This window comes from Serinus canaria, chromosome 5 (genome assembly GCF_022539315.1).
Source record: "Serinus canaria isolate serCan28SL12 chromosome 5, serCan2020, whole genome shotgun sequence".
Classification (NCBI taxonomy): Eukaryota; Metazoa; Chordata; class Aves; order Passeriformes; family Fringillidae; genus Serinus; species Serinus canaria.
In genome coordinates, this window is record NC_066319.1 from 32,460,595 (window position 1) to 32,482,650 (window position 22,056).

General features: G+C 44.3%; 2 protein-coding genes across 2 annotated transcripts; both read left to right on the top strand.

Annotated features, from left to right (window-relative positions):
* Nucleotides 1–10,425: 10,425 nt before the first annotated feature.
* Nucleotides 10,426–12,336, top strand: LOC127059711 (outer dense fiber protein 3-like). Its single transcript, XM_050975625.1, has 6 exons — nt 10,426–10,537; nt 10,652–10,852; nt 11,075–11,176; nt 11,529–11,650; nt 12,001–12,138; nt 12,241–12,336. The coding sequence occupies exons 1-6, from the start codon at nt 10,432–10,434 to the stop codon at nt 12,334–12,336; spliced, it is 765 nt and encodes a 254-aa protein (XP_050831582.1). The 5' UTR covers nt 10,426–10,431.
* Nucleotides 12,337–14,325: 1,989 nt separating this feature from the next.
* On the top strand, nt 14,326–16,316 carry LOC103826944 (outer dense fiber protein 3-like). Its single transcript, XM_050975626.1, has 6 exons — nt 14,326–14,437; nt 14,552–14,752; nt 14,974–15,075; nt 15,428–15,549; nt 15,974–16,111; nt 16,221–16,316. Exons 1-6 carry the CDS (start codon nt 14,332–14,334, stop codon nt 16,314–16,316), a joined length of 765 nt encoding a protein of 254 aa, XP_050831583.1. The 5' UTR covers nt 14,326–14,331.
* The last annotated feature ends 5,740 nt before the right edge of the window (nt 16,317–22,056 follow it).

A 22,056-nucleotide genomic window follows, 5' to 3' on the forward strand; every position in this document is an offset into this window, starting at 1 on the left:
GTTTCTCTAGCTAACTTGAGTGTGGAGCTCTACTAGTGCCTACTTTCCATAAATTAAAATTGGTGCCAATTAGCCATTTATAGGAGACAGACTTGTCAAACCTTTTCAAGAAACAAACACATGAGAACACTGAGGCTTATTTGTGGAAATACTTTCCTATATTCCACCTGTTCCAGCTAATACCAATAACTTTTACAAACACCCTTGCACAGAGATGGATAGGAAATGCTGCTAAGTATGTCTGCATGCACATAGTCTGGTAGTCAGTGAAATGTGTTCCAAAGTCTTGTTACAAAGCACAATAGTATTTGAACATGTCTATTGAGTACAAAAAAACAAGTTCATGAGATGCCTTTATTTTCTCACACCTAATATTGGATAAAAACTTTGGGTTTAACTTAACAAATAGTTTTTACTAGAACACTTGGAGTGCTCAAAAACCAGAAAAAAAAAAACCCTCTGGGCTTTGTTTTTGATATGTGGAAAGACATGAATAGGCCCAGAGAGAAATGAACAAATATCTCATATTGAATCTTTAAAAGCTGGTACTTTGTCCAGCATTTTCCAGGGTTTCTTTTCCCCCAAGTCTGCAATTTAAAAATCACCAAATATTGGTCAGTTCCTTATTTGGGAGTACCTTTTTAAGTACTGCATTTTTAGAAACCTGATTTTAATTCTGTGACTAAACACTGCTATTTAATTGGATGACTGTGATCTTTATAATCAGGCTTCCAATGTAATAAATTATATGCATGAATTTTCCTTATATAATGAACCACTAATAGTTACTTGATGAGTATTTCAAGTTACAAAATTTCAAAGAAACTTTAGATTGAAAAAATTAATTCTGATGTAAAGACATGTTGAAAATCTTTCAAACTTTTTAAAGATCTCTAATGTTATAAATATTTCATTAAGTATGCCTGCTAGGAAACATAATATTCCTGAAACAGACAAATCAAATGTAAAGAAAATCAAAGGATGTTAATAAAGCTGAAATGAAAATGTACAAAAATCGTCTTTTTCTGATTATCGTGCAGGAGCATATAAAACTGAGGACTAGAATGTAAAGCCACTTTGTGTATTCTTATTCTTAACTTTACTATTATGTAGTCCTACACAACTTAGTAAAGACACATGCATACATAATGTTAGCTCCAGTCAAAACCACCAATCCTACAAAAAACGTATGCCTTTGGGTAACAATTACATGAATTAATTTTACTCATAACTGCTAAACACAGTTATTGAAGATTATTTTCAGGATCTAGACTCACATTAGCAAATCATTATGTTTTGAAGTGTTTTTTGAAGTTAGATTTTTTTACGTCTACTTAGAAGAGTGTTAGGGAGGAGAGACATGTATTTTTTAAACTGGACAAGTTTCTCACACATGCTGTCATATTTAGAATACTGTTTCCTGACATAGCACTTTCTGGCTCCTTCAGAATATGACTCCACATTTCAGTAGTCTTCAAATTCACAGGCACATGTCAGTTTCACCAGCTGCTCATTAGCTGGTGTATTTTAAAGAAGGTAGGGAAAAGTGGAAAGCCTGTTTCTTAGCGAGTGAATCAAGCGTGCAGTGTGAAGGTAATAAGGAGGAAACATAATGGGTTAAGAGCAGAGAACTCCCACACTTAATTCCTTCCTGCTAGATGAGCTCCTTCACAAGAGTGTGATCCTTGTAATGTACACATTTATAGCAGTGTTTCTTATTTTAAAAGAGACGTGATTCATTGTATGGAGGTGGAGAGAACTGAGCTTTTGCACATTAACAATTTTAGATGAAGAAAAAACCCTTTTTCCTTGCCTTTGCATTTTTGTTAGAACTTTATGAGACAGAGTATTTAAGCATGATGGTTAATTTTATATCAAATTTGATCCTGCCACCAGTTACTTTCCACTTCTGCAGGCTGCTTACTCTGTCACCGAGTATTAGATGTATTACCCACAGAGCAGTAATTACATTTGACACATAATTATTATGGTTTTGATGACAAGAAGGCCTTTTCTTTTCCTGCTTTCATAACATATACTCCTGAAAGTGCTGGCTGGATGAATACAGTTAGTTTAAAAGCACTTGGATTTAAATTGAACCCTGGGACAAAGAAAGAAATGAAAAGAAAGAGTGAGCACTTTTGAAAATTCCAGATGATCTCACACAGTCGATTTTGAAAAGGAAAGAAAGCCTTTAAGTGTTGTTAATGCAAAAGGAGAAAGAGCTGCCGGGCTGCAGCCATGCCAGATCCCCAACAGGAAAGGAGTGCTTTTAAAGTTAATAAACTGAAGGTTTGGAAAAAACGGAGGCTCCTGGCAAGGCCACATAAACTACACAAATGAGTTTCTAATCTTGCCACATGGGCATTTTTCCAACTCTGCACTCTGAGTCACCCCCAGCTGCAGGTCTGGATGAGCAGTTTAATAATCCTTAGCCCTTTTTTCCCTTAAATGATCAGCATCAGAGTATCATGTTTCTGGAGCCTGGAGGCTGTGTGGTATTCAAATAGGGTAAGTTCTTGAAATTCCTCCAAACCTACCTGCAGCTGCCTCTGCCTCTCTGCTGAGGTTAGAAAAGCTAGACTTACACAATTTGTAAATTGCCATCATCTTCCTCCCTCATCTCCTCTTGATTTCTCACAGTGTGCAGGGACAAAGCCAGGCTAGGAGGATGAAAAGTGTTCCTCTTGTCCTTTTTTTTAAAAAGAAAATTTAACAAGGCACGGATGGGGTAATGTCAAGGCTAGGAATCCTTCTCCAGGAATTGAGCGGTTGTGAAGGAAACCTGAGCAGAAAAAAAATGACCTGACTTCCCCCTTGGATCCAAGACCTGAGCATCATCATCAGGGCAGCTTGATGTAAAGGGTATCCCTCCTACTGATGTGAGATCTTCAATCAGTGCTGAGACAATGATGATGGAATTAATGTACTATAAAGCAGCTCTAATTTTAGCCTGGTTTGTTATTGTAAGAGTTTGTAGGGAAGGGTAAAGGGGGAGGTGAAGGCTGCTACAAACGACTAATGCTGCATTTCAGCCTCTAAGCCATATTTAGTGATGTGGGATATAAATATAAGCTCTCAGTACAACTTTTCCTATTTGACTTCTGCTTCCTTTCTTCTGTTCCCTCTCCTAAAGATAGCTGCTGATAGAGGTGTTTATTGTGGGTGATGTGTGGCAGGCGCAGCCAGCCCCCCCAGGGTGGATCCCAGCACCATGTGCTGTCCGGAGCCTTCCCGAGTGTGGCATGGCCCTGTGCGCAGCCGCTGTGCTGGGCTGTGCTTCCACCGGGAGCCACCATGGACACACCCTGGAGTTCAGTGCCTGAACTGCCCCACCCCGAGCCTGTAGCCTGTTCAGAGTCACCAGCATGTCATGGTTGCCCCTCTTTGCCAGTTTTGGCCATTGGACTTGCTTGGGAGTCCAAAGTTCGAGTTCGTTACCTGCGTGAGGTGGGTTTCGTGTACCTCCATGGCATTCTGCACATCCTGAATTCTTTTTCTGCAGTGAGTCCACACATATACATTAAACTGCAATTCTCTGGGGCTGTCAGAATTGCAGACCAGCCTGAGGCATGGCTGTATGATAAAGTTTTCAGGCCCTGTTTAGTTAAGGCTGAAAATCTGGGACCCAGCCAATCTATACCACTCAGGGCTCTTTTCACAGTCCAGAATGATTTGGCTTAAACATTTCCAACTGTGATGAGGTCTCATTTCAGTGATTATACAGTCATTCACTTTTCCACATCAACATCAAAGTCATTAACAACTGAGTATTATTGCATTGGCTGGAATTCAGTTAAGGACTAGAGGGATGTTGCTCTTTATTAAGATAAATCATTGCCTTGGTTATGTCACCCATGAAATAATCAATTTACTGTGTTGGTTAATTTCCTCCCTCTTTGATCTGTGAATTAAATTCAGCAGATCATTGTTCCACACAACTGCAGTGGAAAGGATGCTTTAAAATAAATGCACCACATTTTCTAATGGTACAAGTCTGGTAACTGTATAAAACAAGACTGCATGTGGCCTGATCTATTTCAACACTTTCCTTTGAAAGCTTGAGAGGAAAATGAACCAGTAGCACTGATTTGGGTTATACTCCCTTGAAGTTCCTGAGAAATGAACCAGAGGAAAAAGAAAAACTAGCAGAACTGATTCTGAGGCCTTCAAAGGAGTTACACTGATTGCCATACCAAATGAAAATATTTCTATCGAAGTATAAGGCTATTTCCTGATAGCCTTCATAAGCTTTGCTTACTGAGATGCTTACTGTAAGGATTTTTTCAAAAATCCTACTCCTAACAAGCCAAATAATAAACAAATCACCAAACAAAAACAAACATAAAAAACCATTGGCATTGTACTTTGCATTCTGAAATTAAACTATGAGTATAAATCAATCCACGTTGACTGGAAATCACTATGACTATCAATGAGAAACTGATGATGAGAGCCCAAGTCTGACTCCTCATTTTGCAGAATTTCACAGCAGTGTGAGTATTCAAGTCTCACTTTTCTAATATTAAACTCTAACTTTTTAAATTTAAATATATTTAAATAATCCATGCTCATTAAAAGCAACACAGACTTCTTCAGTATTTTTCTAATGTAAGTTCAGATCCATGCCTCTTCTAAAACCTGAGCTGTTCTCACATTTATGTCCTTTAAACTTAAGACCATGATCCATCATGAGCTTTGAAAAATAGGAACAGCATGTGATGTGGTTTTAAGGTCAGCATCTAATTTTGTTAGACTTTGAGGAAAACAGCACGTAGCTTTCTGGTTGTGCAACCAAGATACAGAATTTCTTCCAAAATTTTACATCTTAAAGTTATATTTATATAATCTTAAAGATTCTAGAACATGTGTTGGTGAGACGAAGTGCTATTATTTTAGAAAGAAAATGCATATGAAAAAACTATTGCTAAAATAGTTGAACTAAAATTCCTGATTGAAATAAAAAAAATCACTTTATTTGCTAACTCCAGTTCCCATTACATGAGTAAAATATTTTCACTAATTCTCAGGTCAAAGTTACAAATTAGAACAATGGAATAAGATATAATACTGTTTTACAATAAGAATCACACCCCCAATTCATTTAAAAAGTAATGAAAGCTGATTGCAGATTTTTTTCTATGGCAATTACTTAGAGTGTTTCTCCTCACATTTAACAAAAATTGTGTGTGACTTCATGAAAGAAAACCAATTTGCATTAACAAATTACTTTACTGCATTTGAAAGTCATCTTCATGAAACAAAATGTACCCTAGCTGAGTATGCAGAAGAATGAACACTAATGAAACTTCAACGTCAGGACTACGTAGAAATTCATGGTAAATCAGTCAGGATATTCAGAATATGTGAGGAGGTTTAGTATTGAACAGTTAATTGCAACTGCAGAGAACCTGATTAATGCACATGGCAGTTCTATGTTGCTTATAAATCTCCTCAGTTAGCAATCAAATTACTATTTTCTAATTAATTGCATTAGTTTCTACTTGTCAGTTGCTCCATTTTCATCATCCTTTTGCCATTAGTTTCCATTTCTAAATGAATCATTCTAAGAGCACAAACATTGCTATTCCTCAAGCATGATTTCTTATTTTGTTGACATGAATGCATAGTAACTGCAAGTTTCTTCAAGCTGTTGTGGAATATTTAGTTTTTAGTTGCCATGAGGTCATACACTTGGAGTTTTAAGATGACAGAAACTCCTGGTGGAGTTTTGAACACATTTAGCTTTTGTAATTCTGCTTCAGGCAAGTTAAACAATCACTGATTGACTTTTATTAACCGATCTGTAAGGCTGATAGGCTCAGGAATGCAACCTATAGACAGATTCTTGAAATACAGCCGAGACAGGAATCTTACAGAAATTCCAAAAATAGGAGGTAATACTCTCCTTGCAAACTAATTTTTTTCCTTAGATAATATTCTTTACTTTATAAGATATCATTAATTTTCTGCTTTTTATTTGAAAAGTTCATCAATAAATCTATGATTATTAAAAAAACCCAAATTGCTTATCACAGACTTAATTTCAAGCCTATGCTATCCTACATAAAAATTAAAAAAAACCAATTTCCACTAAGGTAACAGAGGAATTAAAGTTAAAATGTTAACTGATGTATAGTTAATGTAATAGTTTCTTTGGTATAAACTAGCTAGAAGCCCAGATGAAGATGCTGGACAGTGAGACTCCTAATCTGTCCTTGGATTATCCCCTGACTCTGGGGTAAACTGGAGCCAAGCTGTACTTGGCATGCATTTCTTTTCTGAGTGAGCAACTCTGTTCAGCTCAATAAAGGGTTGAGAGGAAGGGGCCAGAGTTACACCTTTCTCTGGGCTAGCCACCTGTGCAGGGTGGCTAGAAACACAGAAACACAGCCCTGCTATAGAACCCATTCGCCCATCCCATGCTGGTTGTCATAGTTATCCCACATATACCCAACATCTCATGGAGGATTAGAGCTGTACAAGCCAGTTCCTGATTGTATAAACCATAAATTATGTGATATCATAAATTTTGATGCCTGTGCGATCTCAAATTTTTGTTTTAAAGTTTTGTTTTGGATTTATTAAATACATGGCATTTATTAATTACTAGAGATGTAAATCAAATTAATTTCTCCTATGAACATATAGTTTTCATCTAATATTCTAAGGAAAAAATGTAATTAATGATTTGGCATTGATGTTTCTCTTTTATTTTTCATTTTGATGTCAAAAAGCATCTGTCATACTGTTTGGTCCAGCAAGTGTTCTATATATGAGTCCCTAGATGGAAGCAGAAGTTCTACAGTTTTGAAGGGCTTATAGAAGCAGCCTCAGGACCTCTAAGTGCATGTACACAGTTGACACCAAACACATTAGTGGAATCAATGTCAATGAAAATGCTTAACACTCTTCTTAAAAGAGAGGTACAGCAGGGTCTGATAACTCTAGTCTGTGTTCTCTGAACCAAAAGAACCCTCATGGTGGGTACTTCTTGCCACTTCCATGTAATTAAACTTTTGAGTACTATTTCTTGGCATTGGAGCACTACTGTTAAATGTCCACAGTGGAGTGGAACAGAAAAAAGAAAACCAGACAAATTTATCCAAGCATTTTCATTAATTGTTAAGATGACCTTGATGATGAGAGGTAAAGACTCAAATTCTGTCCTTAACTGAATCAGAATGGAAACTGCACAGACATGAAAGCCCTCAAATTTATAGATATTTAAGCCTCCACCTCTTTCAAAATCAAAAGTTGAAAACAGATCAAACTTAATTGCTGACATTTTTAGCCTTTTTTTCCTTTTATTTGTCAAAAGAAGGCATCGTGTGTTGCATACACTAGAGCTCATACAATTTGATATTTGACTGCATCAGCATGTATTGTGCTGGAAGCTGTGGGTACAGCAGGGATTCTCCACATCACTGAAATTATCTCTGAAGTATACAGGTAAAAATCTGTTATACTAATTTTTGTTTTAATTAAGCCAACTGTGTCACTTCCTAAAGAGCAGTGTACAAAGATCTTGTAACATGCAGTGAAAATGTATAGGCATCCAGTTATTTGTAAATAATATATCATACACAGTAATTACTGCTGAGGTGTTTAATCTTTTTAATAGGTTTCTTTTAAGTCTGTCATCCTTTTGTGCTGATACAGACTACAACTTCCAGCAACATTCTTCCATACTCTCACTAAACACAAATCAGTTACAGCATATCCTTTTAAGAAGTTTGAAATAAAATATGCTAAGTATATTAAAAATGTGCCAGATATGTTACGCCCACTGCCAGTTTCAATACCAGTAAATTATCCTGTTTTGCAAGTCATTGCCTATTGCTATTCACAGACTATGTGAATAAATTTCTAGCTTTCATTCATTCTAGGCTCTGAAGCCTACTGATGGCAGCTTTGGGAAACAGCCTTTGGGCTGAGGGCTGTCCTCTTCATTTTTTGAATGTTCTCCACAAAGGATGATTCAGGGGTTGCTATCAGTATGCTCCAGGGCAAATGCCTCCTTCTGTGGGATGCTTCTGGGGGGCTGTTATCATTGGGCTCCAACTTTAACACCTCCAACTCACTGAAAATCTTTTATCTGTAGCTGTTATCAGTAGGCTTCACAGTTAAAATACTATCACCCAAAAAGGCTATTTACTGGAATAGCTTTTTTTAAGTCTCCAGAGTGAAAACTATGCCCCAAGTCTGGAGGAGCAGCCATCAGTAGGCTTCAAAGCATCATCTAAACAAAACTTATTTGACAGTTTTGCATGATACAGGGCACAGAAGAAAGCAGGAGGAAAAAAAATGGACATAGAAGATTCCGGTGAATGCCACCAAGAACACAAGAACTGGGACTCATCAACTAATGCTGGCATTTCTAAACAATCCAACAAGAAATGTGATTAGCCAGCTACACTGGTAAAGTATTAACTTCTGCCAGCCCCCTCAATATCTGCTTCACCTCTGGTAAAAGAGCAAGCTCATATACAATTTTGTTAGTGTATCAAAGACTGCAAGTGTTATGAAAACTGTGGCTTACACTGCATGAGTACTTGACCAGTGGGAGAAAATTCCATCTGTGTGTGCCTTTGAAGTTTAAATGCCCTTCATGACACAAATCAGCTTGTGTTAAAGGATTCTTACGTCTTCTAAACTGGTTTGCCACTCCACAATTTTACCTCACCCACAGCGTCTCCATTCAAATCACAATTCATATGCTTCAGAATGATTTCCTAACTGATGCTATATTAACCACAGCCCATATAGCACAGCAATGGAAGAAAAGCCATAAGGGTCTCAAACCATAAAAACTTGGAGACTGAAAAGCTTTAAGGATCACTAAACAAAGTATGTATGGGTAATGAGTGGTGTTACAGACAAAAAGTCAGGAAATCTGGGGAAGGAAAAACCTAGAGGGAGAACTCACAGTGCAGGCCTAGAGATTCACACACTGCTGACAAAATCAGAATAATGAAACTTTGTCCAACCCTTCCAGGGAAACCTTAAAGAATTAGTATGTTCCTGAAGCCTCAACATTGCTTCAGGAAAATCCTGTTGACCATGAACTCCCAAAACAACCTGGAGAAGTGGGCATTAAAGGGAGAAAACTACCTGAACACATCAGTAGCATCTGAGGAGTGATGCAGAAACTGGGGCCCCTCAAATGGAGAGGCCAGAACAACAGATATTATTGATAGGTTTGCTCTCTCCCTCCCCTCTAATAGTAAGCTCAGAGCACAGAGACCTTGGAAAAGCATCAAAAGATAAAAAGCACAAGCTGGGCATTGGACACTATCAACTTCCCAGCTCATTTCAGGGGATCTCCCATTGTAAATGACTGCAGGTGAAATAAATGGCAGTGACAGCTAAAACACAAAATTTTTTCAACACTAAAGAAGGGCATTCTTACACTGTTGCTAAATAAGATTAGAAGCTCAGTTGTTGAGCCTGAACTGAAGCTAAGCCACGTCAGTTGCTTGCTCACTCCTTTCCCCCCAGACCAGGAGTTAATGGAAGGGCCAAAGCAAGACAAGGGCGAAACTTGAGAAAAAGCCTCTTTAATTCTTTGGGTTCTTGGGGAGGTTGTTTTTTCCCCTCTGGCTAAGAGGTGATGTCAAAAAGATTTTACCCTCATTTCTAGGACACAGGGTGAGAATTAGAGTGGGCAGCACTCATATACGCTTTGAGGCAAAAGCCTCTGTCAGCTCTCTCAGCTCTGCGGCAACCAGTTCAGGCAGACACAACTCATTAGACCAGTGTTCTGTGCTCAGGCACCACTGAACTAGAAAGGGCTGTGCTGGGAACATGGGGACAAAAGCAGGTCTGTGTGAGGACAAACTGGGGCTGCCCCACACCAGACTGAGCCAGTTCCATGGCAGGCCCATACCCAGCCCCAGAGGAGCCCTGCAGCACGAACAGCTTAAGGGTCTCAATATCACAGTGGGCATTGCTCACCACTCGGTGAGAATGGCCCTTTTGGGATGTCACCTGGTGATGGACATCAGGGAAGATGGATCCACCTAGCAATGGATTATGATGTCACCGAGAGGCTGGTATCCCTCCCTGCACATCACCTAGTCAGCGCCACACTCCAACAGAACAAGCTCGCGTGTAGACGCGCAGGAGGCTACCTCCCAGCCAGGCCAGCGCTGCGCTTCTCCACTGCTGCCGGCCTGGCAAAAAATCACTGCCTGAGGGCACAGCAGGGAGTTCTTGCTGCATCTTTGCTTCTAATTTGCTGCTTCTCTCCATTCCATCTTCTCTTCCATCTGCTACTCCTTCTGGTTCTTCATTTTCCTTCACTTTCGTTCGTGATGCTAGTTTGCTTTCTTCCTGCTCTGGGCTACAAGAAAGCTTTGTACCAGCGCTGTGTCAGAGAAGCCCTTTGGTAGCTCTCCTGATTTTCCTGTAGTTTCTCTGGCCACCAGCATGGAGGGACCCTGGGTAGGCAACTGGAGACCTCATCCACGACGGGGCCCAATCCTTGCAGAATTCAGCACCCCAGGTCCCAAGTACTGGCTCCCTGGGTTAACAGGTAAACCAACTATCAGGGGAGGTGATAGAACAGCACAGTGCTTGCTTCCACTTAGAAACCTCCTTTCACCACACAGTTGCAGGCACAGGTCCTTTCACAGGCTTTTCTTCCCAGGTCATATGGCTCATGATCCCACCAGAGACAGAGCCCCTGCATACTCATTTCGAGGGACCAAAGCTCCCTCCACAGACAACTGCTCACCAGGTCCTCGATACTTCATCCAGCCATCCATTACCAAGACTGGGAAGTATGCGCCACCAACAGCACTTTTGCTGGGACGTAGTAAGAGCAAGATTGAGGTCACCCCTGGACCCAGTGAGTAGCATTTCTGCAGCCCTTCATCCAGGCCAGACAAGTATGCCTTACTGTTACCCTGGGCCACTGGGGCCCAAAACCCTCTGCTCATGCCCTGAAAGGGCTTCAGACAGTTCCAGACAGAAAACAAGCAAGACTGAGCACCTCCTCCTGACTTCTCCTCTTTGGCTTGCAGTTAGGTTCCCAGCTTCACTTCTTTTCTTGTCTCCATCTCTGTCCCAGGTGACTACCTCACGGAACATGCCAACAAACATGTCTACTATACTGCACCGTCCAATCACATGGTGTTCCGGCCCAAGGACTTAAAAGGTTTCCGAACACCAGGTACGGAACTTGAGGAAACAGAAAATATAACAGCCTGTGTGTCCTCCAGGGAGCATCTGCAGCTTCTTCAACAGGCCTAGCAAAAAGCCTGGGCAGCAAGACACAGTGTGTGCTCAACAAGCTTTCAGCTGTCCCACAGCACAAACTTCTCCCATCTCACAGAAGAACTGGCAGCTCTGGTTTCAAACAGCCAAGGCACACCACATGCAACAACAGGCAGACGCACTGGGATGAGGAGCACAATACCATTCCTGCTCCTCACAACCAGCTTGACAGGCTGACTCTCTTCCACACAGGCACTGCATTCTTTCTCACAGGACTGACCTACGCTGTCTTCCTATTCCGTTTGCAGGTCCTGGAACCTACAGTTTGCCCAGGATTCTGGGACCCCATACAGCATACACTCATGCTGAACCATGCTACTCCATGACGGGGAAGAGTAAATACCAGAGCTGTTTTCAAGATGTGGCAAAGGTGAGCTGTGCTTCTCTGTTCTCTCACAGCAGCAGCAGAAGTTCAGCTGCTTTGCTCAGGGCAGCAAAGCCCAAGAAGCCACAGTGCCTCTGGCCCTGCTATTACCAGTAACACCAACAACTGCAGCTCCTCATTTTTCCACACCAGCAGCTTTGGTACGGTACAGCTCACTGGCACTAACGGCAACAATCTCCCTCATCCTCTGGGAGATCTACCTCTCTTCCCAAGGAGCTCCAGGCTTCCCACACTGCTCCTCTAGCCAGCTACCTAAAGCAGCACAGTATTATTGGATACCCAGCAAGAATCCACACTGCCTCTTGTACCCACCAACCTCACTGCTTCTCTTGCAGACACCAGGTCCTGCAGCATTTGCCAGGGTGGATCTGGATGTCTACAAAACCAGGGCTCCCAAGTTCTCAATGGGACTAAAAACCAAACTTGCAGGGAAGGATCGGTTTCCAGGTCCAGCAGACTACAACACAGGAAAGGTAAGGAATCCTCCCAACCATTAAGTTATGCTACACAACCTTCCCTTGAGGATAACTCTGGAGTATGAGGCACCATCTTCACCTATTTTCTTCCCCTTCCAGGTTGCACTGACCAAGGCCCGGGATCCTGCTTACACCTTTGGACTCCGACATTCTGTCTACAAAGCTTCTTTAATACCTGCAACACATCTTGAATAAAGACAGATACCTGAAGAGATTTTTCTCTGTTCTTCCTTTGCAGCAGGGGGTGTGGGCACGCACCACTGGCTTCACTGCTTAATTTCTATGCCTCAGTCAAAACATGGCAGGATGAGGGTGAGGGGAGAGCAGTCAGGTAACAGCATGAGCCAGGCTGATCTCTCCAACAACACCGTTTCACCTAACCAGAGCAAAACACTGTTGAAAGCTTTCCAGCCCTGCCTCACACACTCTCACCCCATGGCCCATGCTGACCTCAAGGACAAAGCCCATCTCAGTGTCCCCCTTTTCAGTGCACATAGGCAGCATCTGCCCAAGGCGTGCCCAGAAACACATCTGCCCTGCATCCTCTCTTGCCACAGGCAGGGGCTCATTTCCACAGGCAAGTTCCCAGACCAATGAGAGCTAAGGAGAAAGAACCATTATTCCCAGTCTGAAAATGGAATCACCATAGAATCCTGCAACAGTCCAGGTGGCAAGGGACCTTGGAGGGTGACCTCATCCAGCTCTCGTGTGGGAGAGGCAGCCTGGGAGAAACTAGCCAGCACCCAGCCAACTGCACACTTGATCGTGGCCAGGGATGGGACTCTTCTGTGCCCCTGGGGAGGCTGTTTCTCCTCTCTGGCTAAGTGTTGATGCCAAAAGGATACATCCCTGATTGCTAGGGAACAGGGTGGGAATTGGAGTGGGTAGCTCTCGCAGGCACACCATGGCAGGAGCCTCTCTCAGCTCTGTGGCCAGCACTTCAGTCTACTCAGCCTCTTACAAATACACTGATAAAATATTTTAATTAAAAAAAGACAAAAATGTTACTTATGATTGCAAGTAGAAAACAATGAAGCATATGATATAGGAATGGTAGGAGCACTGTTGTTGAAGTATTCAGCCAGAGAAACCTTTCCAAGAAGTTACCAGGTATCCTATGCCTTGTTCAAGAACCTGTGGAAATTGTCAACACCAGTTAGTGTGCTTGGAAACCCCCTAACCTTCCCATCCTAATTTGAGTATCAAGGATTCTAATCAGTAGATCTCAACAGATATGGCAAATGATAGTCTTAGGGTAGGAATATTATTGCAGTTATATAACTAGTGAAACCAATCACTGTAAAGGTTACATTTAAGAATGGGCAGATGACGCATCCTATGTAAAAGAACTTATGTAAAAATGCCACAGCAGAAAAAGCATATAAAATCAATGAATTTTGTTTGCTAATCAGAAAAAAATTGGTGGAGTTATCCCCCTTGTTCCTGGCACTGAAATATAAAAGTGTCTCCTTATTCACAACAAATTGGTTTTGGATAGGTTTATTTCACACTGTTTGGTGAAAAAAAGCCCTGTGCTCAGGCACCAATGGACTAGAAAGGGCTGTGCTGGGTCTCTGGGCACATAGGGACAAAAGCAGGCCTGTGTGAGGGCAAACTGGGACTGCCCCACACCAGACTGAGCCAGTTCCATGGCAGGCCCATGCCCAGACCCAGAGGAGCCCTGCAGCCAATACAGCAGTGCTGCAACACGAACAGCTTAAGGGTCTCAACATCACAGTGGGCTTTGCTCATCACTGGGTGAGAATGGCCCTTTTGGGATGTCACCTGGCGATGGATGTCAATGTTGATGGATCCACCTAGCAATGGATTATGATGTCACCGAGAGGCACCTCACCCAGTCAGTGCCACACTCCAGCTGAGCAAATTTGTGTGTAGAAGCGCAGGAAGCTACCTCCCAGCCAGGCTAGCGCTGCATTCTACACCAACAATTGCTGCCTGAGGGCACACCAGGAGTTTTTGCTGCATCTTTGCTTCTAACTTGCTGCTTCTCCCCACTCCTCCTTCCCTTCCATGTGCTGCTTGTTGTTCTTCATTTTCCTTCACTTTCGTTCGTGATGCTAGTTTGCTTTCTTCCTGCTCTGGGCTACAAGAAAGCTTTGTACCAGCGCTGTGTCAGAGAAGCCCTTTGGTAGCTCTCCTGATTTTCCTGTAGTTTCTCTGGCCACCAGCATGGAGGGACCCTGGGTAGGCAACTGGAGACCTCATCCGCGACGGGGCCCAATCCTTGCAGAATACACTACCCCAGGTCCCAAGTATGGGCTCCCTGGGTTAACAGGTAAACCAACTATCAGGGGAGGTGATAGCACAGCACAGTGCTTGCTTCCACTTAGAAACCTCCTTTCACCACACAGTTGCAGGCACAGGTCCTTTCACAGGCTTTTCTTCCCAGGTCATATGGCTCATGATCCCACCAGAGACAGAGCCCCTGCATACTCATTTCGAGGAAGCAATGCTCCCTCCGCAGCAACTTGCTCACCAGGTCCTCGATACTTCATCGAATCATCCATTACCAAGACTGGGAAGCAGGTGGCTCCATCGGCACTTGTGACAGCACGTCCCAAGAGCAAGATTTTGGTCACCCCTGGGCCCAGTGAGTAGTATTTCTGCAGCCCTTCATCCAGGCCAGACAAGTATGCCTTACTGTTGCCCTGGGCCACTGGGGCCCAAAACCCACTGCTCATGCCCTGAAAGGGCTTCAGACAGTTCCAGACAGGAAACAAGCAAGACTGAGTACCTCCTCCTGACTTCGCCTTTTTGCTTGCAGTTAGGTTCCCAGCTTCACTTCTTTTCTTGTCTCCATCTCTGTCCCAGGTGACTACACCACGGATCGGGCCAACAAACACGTCTACTATACTGCACCGGCGAATAGCCTGGCATCCCGACGCAAGGACTTAAAAGGTTTCCGAACACCAGGTACGGAACTTAGGGAAACAGAAAATCTTACAGCCTGCATGTCCTCCAGGGAGCGTCTGCAGCTTCTTCAACAGGCCTAGCAAAAAGCCTGGGCAGCAAGACACAGTGTGTGCTCAACAAGCTTTCAGCTGTCCCACAGCACAAACTTCTCCCATCTCACAGAAGAACTGGCAGCTCTGGTTTCAAACAGCCAAGGCACACCACATGCAACAACAGGCAGACGCACTGGGATGAGGAGCACAATACCATTCCTGCTCCTCACAACCAGCTTGACAGGCTGACTCTCTTCCACACAGGCACTGCATTCTTTCCCACAGGACTGACCTACGCTGTCTTCCTATTCCGTTTGCAGGTCCTGGAGCCTACACCTTGCCCAGGATTCTGGGACCTCAGACAGCATACACTCATGCTGAACCATGCTACTCCATGACGGGGAAGAGCAAATACCAGAGCTGTTTTCAAGATGTGGCAAGGGTGAGCTGTGCTTCTCTGTTCTCTCACAGCAGCAGCAGAAGCTGTGTGCTCTGCTTAGGACAGAAGGGCCCCCGTGCCTGTTGTATTCCCACATAACACACGCTTCCATGCAATGCAGCAAAGCCCAAGAAGCCACAGTGCCTCTGGCCCTGCTATTACCAGTAACACCAACAACTGCAGCCCTCATTTTTCCACACCAGCAGCTTTGGTACGGTACAGCTCACTGGCACTAACGGCAACAATCTACCTCATCCTCTGGGAGATCTACCTCTCTTCCCAAGGAGCCCTCTTTCCCAAGGAGCTCCAAGCCTCCCACACTGCTTCTGTGGCCAGCCACCTACCTAAAGCAGCACAGTATTCATGGATACCCAGCAAGAATCCACACTGCCTCTTGTACCCACCAACCTCACTGCTTCTCTTGCAGACACCAGGTCCTGCAGCATTTGACAAGGTGGATCTGGATGTCTACAAAACCAGGGCTCCGAAGTTCTCAATGGGACTAAAAACCAAACTTCCTGGAAAGGGATCGTTTCCAGGTCCAGCCGAATACAGCCTGGGAAAGGTAAGGAAGCCTCTCAAACATTAAGTTATGCTGCACAACCTTCCCTTGAGGATAACTCTGGAGAATGAGGCACCATCTTCACCTATTTTCTTCCCAATTTCCTATCCAGATGTCAGTGACCAAGGCCCGGGATCCTGCCTTCAGTTTTGGAGTCCGACATTCTCTCTACAAAGCTTCTTTAATACCTGAATCACATCTTGAATAAAGACAGATACCTGAAGAGATCTTTTTCTATTCCTCCTTTGCAGCAGGGTGGGGGTTAGGTGCGCATCGGTGTAGACCACTGGCTTCACTGTTTAATTTCTATGCCTCAGTCAAAACATGGCAGGATGAGGGTGAGGGGAGAGCAGTCAGATAACAGCATGAGGCAGGCTTACATCTCCAACAACACCGTTTCACCTAACCAGAGCAAAACACTGTTGAAAGCTTTCCAGCCCTGCCTCACACACTCTCACCCCATGGCCCATGCTGACCTCAAGGACAAAGCCCATCTCAGTGTCCCCCTTTTCAGTGCACATAGGCAGCATCTGCCCAAGGCGTGCCCAGAAACACATCTGCCCTGCATCCTCTCTTGCCACAGGCAGGGGCTCATTTCCACAGGCAAGTTCCCAGACCAATGAGAGCTAAGGAGAAAGAACCATTATTCCCAGTCTGAAAATGGAATCACCATAGAATCCTGCAACAGTCCAGGTGGCAAGGGACCTTGGAGGGTGACCTCATCCAGCTCTCGTGTGGGAGAGGCAGCCTGGGAGAAACTAGCCAGCACCCAGCCAACTGCACACTTGATCGTGGCCAGGGATGGGACTCTTCTGTGCCCCTGGGGAGGCTGTTTCTCCTCTCTGGCTAAGTGTTGATGCCAAAAGGATACATCCCTGATTGCTAGGGAACAGGGTGGGAATTGGAGTGGGCAGCTCTCGCAGGCACACCATGGCAGGAGCCTCTCTCAGCTCTTTGGCCAGCACTTCAGTCAGACTCAACCGATTAGACCAAAGCCCTGTGCTCAGGCACCATTGCACTGGAAAGGGCTGTGCTGTGTTTGTGTGCGTGGGGAAGAAGTAGGTCTTTGTGAGGGCAAACTGGGCCGCCCCAGCAGGGCTGACTGAGCCAGTTCCGAGGCAGCTCCATGCCGAGCCCCAGCGGAGCCCCGCAGGCAATGCGGCAGCGCTGCCGCACGGACCGACCGGCGGCTGGCCCTAACCTCCGGCCGGCAGCGTTCGGGTGCTGATTAACCCCCTGGTTAACGAGGGAAAGGCTGTGTGTGACAAACTTCAGGGAGGAGGAAGGCAAATTCTCGGGACGGAGACAGAGAGCCCCGCCGCGTCCTCTGCGGACAGGCGTGCCCTCTAGGCCTTGTGCGGCGGTGCCGAGCTAGAACGTGGTGTGTCGAGGAGCTGCAGCGTCGGGAGCTTGGGCAGAGCGTGCCCAGGCTGGAACGCGGTGTGCCCAGGAGCTGGGCAGAGCGGGCCCAGGCTGGAACGCGGTGTGCCCAGGAGCTGCAGCGTCGGGAGCTTGGGCAAGCGGGCCCAGGCTGGAACGCGGTGTGCCCAGGAGCTGGGCAGAGCGGGCCCCGGCTGGAACGCGGTGTGCCCAGGAGCTGGGCAGAGCGGGCCCAGGCTGGAACGCGGTGTGCCCAGGAGCTGGGCAGAGCGGGCCCAGGCTGGAACGCGGTGTGCCCAGGAGCTGCAGCGTCGGGAGCTTGGGCAAGCGGGCCCAGGCTGGAACGCGGTGTGCCCAGGAGCTGGGCAGAGCGGGCCCAGGCTGGAACGCGGTGTGCCCAGGAGCTGGGCAGAGCGGGCCCAGGCTGGAACGCGGTGTGCCCAGGAGCTGCAGCGTCGGGAGCTTGGGCAGAGCGGGCCCAGGCACTCCTGAGCGCGGCTTCGGACTGGAGCCGGCAGCCATGGGAGGCAGCTCCGACTGCGAAAGGGGAGCGGTGGGTGGGTGGTATTGGGGTTTAATTTTCTCACTATCTGAATAAATAGCAGTAAATTGCACTAATTTCCTCCAGCCGAATCCGTTTCACGCGTCGTTATCTCAATTCGCGAGCTTTTACACCTTGTGTTCTGTTCTTGTTTTCCTGCTGAGGAGGAGCCGCGGGGACCTTGATTGCCTGAGGCTTCCTCTCAGTCCAACCCCGAGCAGGCATCTTCCTTGTCAGGGCTTCATGCCTTTCTCTTCATTTTGAAATGCCTCTGGTTAATGGGAAGTATTTTAACTAAACTTACATGAAGATTGAAGTGAGTTAGAAAGATTACAGGAGAACACAAAGTTAGAATAGGAAAATATTTGTTAAAAGTTGCTGTTGCGGGGGAGGGACAAAGGCTAATGAGGCTTTGGTTAATACACTGGATATTCAGTCCTTTGTGGTGCAAGAAAATTTTATAACTTGTTTTTTTAATCCACAAAATAAATTTTATCCTTTCTGTATTCACAGATGACGTCAATGATACTGTGCTCTATGGGAAGAATGCTGAGGCAGCAGTGGACAGATTTTGTTCTGGTCAGGTTTTGTGCCCCCATGAGTAAGGTGTGCTTGTCTCTCCTGCAAGAAGGGCTGGAGAAATGGTACTCAGGGTGACCTCGGTCTTCATCTTGGGACCTCCACAGATGTGCAGTGCTGGAGCTGAGTCCTTTCCATTCACAATGATACAGAGGTGAATGTAGTACTGAGTACCTGCAGAGCAGCTGTCTGTGATGGAATGTTTGGCTCTTTGCAACTTGTAAGTGTTAAACTTACAGTTTGTTAAGTGGAAGCAGCAGATGTGCTCTGATCCTCCAGCTGTTCTCTCCCCCCTCTGCCCCTGCCCCATCCTTCATTATTCCTAGTTTACCTGTCATCTCAGGGATTGTATAAGTGAATCCCAGGGTACTGAACTCTGCCATGGTATGGCCACATGGGTGATGAAACCCCCAGGTGGCCACCCAGGCTCCATGCATGTTGGTGGCTACAAAGCCTGTGGCAAGAATAGGAGCCTGGGACTACAGTGCTGCCTGGCCCAATGCCCCACGAGAGCTTGCTCTGATGGGTCTTCTCCTATTTTCTCTTATTGCCAGAAGGTAATCCCCTCTGCTCAGCACTCATCAGGCCTCATTCAGGCATTCTGTCCTCTTTGGGTTCCTGGAGATAGGAGGCTCAGGGTTAGGATGGGAAGGTCTGTGTGGATGGCACTGGTTCAGAATGGAGTAGAGAAGGCCTTAGTGCACCTAACAACTTGGTGCCTATGGGAAAGGCATCTAGTATATTTTCCTCTTGAAATCACAACAAGCAGAGCTTGATGATGTCTGCAAGGCAGAAACATGCAGTGAGAGAAAAAACAATGTGATTTTTTGTTTGTCTAAAAGCTGTATGTTCTTGTAGTTTTGGGTTACATAATAGGAATGCAAATTTGAATGCCTCAGACTTCTGTTTCATGTCTTATTTTTCAGTGGTCCCTTAATTTATGTTTTTTCTGGAAAAGGTGATTTGGGCCTGGTGTTTGTAAGCAGAATTTTCTGCTGAAGATCATGTTTAGGAAAAACACCTCTATGCTGCCACTTCTGAGAGTTTGTCAGCCTGAGCGTGCAAATGAAGGTGAGAGAGGCCTTTCTGCAGAGTGCAGAAGAAATGGAGCAGACCCTGCATGCATTTTCAGGTCATGCAAAAAAAAGCTGGATGCCAGCCACAGATGCAGAGTATTTTCAGACTTCTCCCCAGTAAGTAAACATAGATAAATTCTCCATACGTTGGAACTACCAGTGTGCTTAGCAATTATTGAAATACTGGTGGATCTAATAAGTTATTTTCATGTTTAAGTGCATCTTAGTTTTAGGGAAGAGTTATTGATGGGGAATTTGTCAAAAACATTAGTCACAATGTTATTAACTCACAGTCTTAATGATGGGAAAGCAAACAGCATGTGCACTCTAAGACACTGAATCTCAACTACCCAAAAGGCAAGGCCCAAGACAACTAACTCTTCCTGAGACTGTGACTTGTGATCAATCTGGGTTGCTGAGTTTTCTGAGCATTAAACTGAATAATTTAAATATTTCCACATTGAAAAGCTTTTTGTAGTCAGAAAATCTGAAGTGGCTGCCAGTCCTCTTTAAGAGAAGCCTGTGTAGTTCATTTGTTATGGATTTGCTTGTTCTGTAAAAGTTTACAGAGAAGAATTTTTATCACAGCTCTGTTTTGTTTTCTATAGTTGTTTTTGGACATGCATGACCAGAGTGAATTTCTCTCTGTCTCTGTTTTTAGACTAAAATGTGATGAGGTGGTATATCCACTTTAATATGTTCCTACATTTGAGGATAAAGGATAAGCTATGTTATACACCAAGAAAAAAAACCCAAACAAAACCAAACATCCTTATTCCATCTTTATTTTTTCTCTGGAAGGGATTTAAGGACTCTGGCCATCTGGATGTCTGGCAACTCAGTCAGAGCTGTGGCTACTGTGTGTGTGCAGATTAACTGTGTAGCACATGCACAGTAAGTCCAATGTGTCCAGTACACATCAGACCTGCTGCACATGTGCTGCACAGATGGTCCGTGCATACACAGTAAATCAGCTATGTTAAGCCTACTGCGCATATGCAAACCATCTGTGCATTGCGCATATGTATATTTTTGCATGGGAAATCCCTAGTCAGAGCATGAAAGGTTGTGGCAGAGAGGAGCTCCAGTGGTAGAGGGACCGTGAGGGAGTCTGACAGTGGCATAAATTAATGCAGCTCCTTGCCTGTTTTTGCTCATGTCTGGGCCAAAGTTGCAAATAAGTTCCTCAGAATCAGAAAATGTGACTAGCTGCTTAACAGTTTCAATCTCTGTAACAATTGGCTGCAGGAGAGAATCTGTATCAAAACCATTAGTTTTAAAGGCAGTGATTATCTGCTAGAACTGCAGGTAGTTTGTCAGGTAGCTCAAAATGAACAAGGTCTGGTATTTTACTCTTCCAATAAAATAGTGATGCTTATGATGCAGGCCTCAGGGGTATGTTTAGCCATTTATATTTCTTTTATTTCCCAGTAATCCTTTTGCTTCTTATCTAATATTTAGCATTTTTACATAGGCTGTTTGAGCCTGGTGACGATGCTTACTGGTAAGTACGTAGGCGCAGTTTACATATGTATAGAAAAATATTGTCTTTTCAGTCTATATACAAGTAACTGCTTATTATGTTTATGGTACATCTTTAAATCCCAGTTCTGACAATGGCAAGTAGGCTCTTTAAATTAAGTCTGTTTTAGGTCTATCTCTAATGAGTTCTAGTGGTCTGAAGTTGAAGAACCCCTTTTTTATCTCACAAGGCATCACTGCTCATCTAACTGACACACACTTGAGGGAAGAGATACCTTCACAGGCTCGAGAAGTGGGCCAGTGTGAATCTCCTGAAGTTCAACAGGGCCAAGTGAAAGGTCACGCACCTGGATTGTAGCAATCATTATTTTCAGTGCACTCTTGGTGGTGAATGGATTGAGAGCACCCCTGCAGAGGCATACCGCAGGATCAAAAATTAGATATGAGCCACCAATGTGTGTATGCAGCCCAGAAAGCAAATTTTACCCTGAGCTTCACAAAAAGAAGTGTGCTGTTCACTGGGCTCAGGCTTTCCTCCGCTGCAGCCCTTAGCACTGTTGTCATACCTGTCCAGCTCACTCTAAATAGCTTGTTCATTTCCTCCCAGCCTTCTCACCAAACAAGTCTAAGCCTTACCCATCTGAATTTCCAGTCTCAAATGCCCTGTATATACTTCCTCTAACAAGTCATGTTCCTTAATTAATATTCTCTCCCCTTCCCACTCCTACCTGTCTATTCCTAATGTTATATTTTTGCTATTATTCCTGGTTTCTCATTGAAAATCATCAATAGCTATATGCAGTGAATTTATCCCTACTTTTATTCTGAGAAGAGGTGTAACTTTCTTGGTCAGGAACTTCCAGATAAAAATCAGCTTCAATCAAATACTT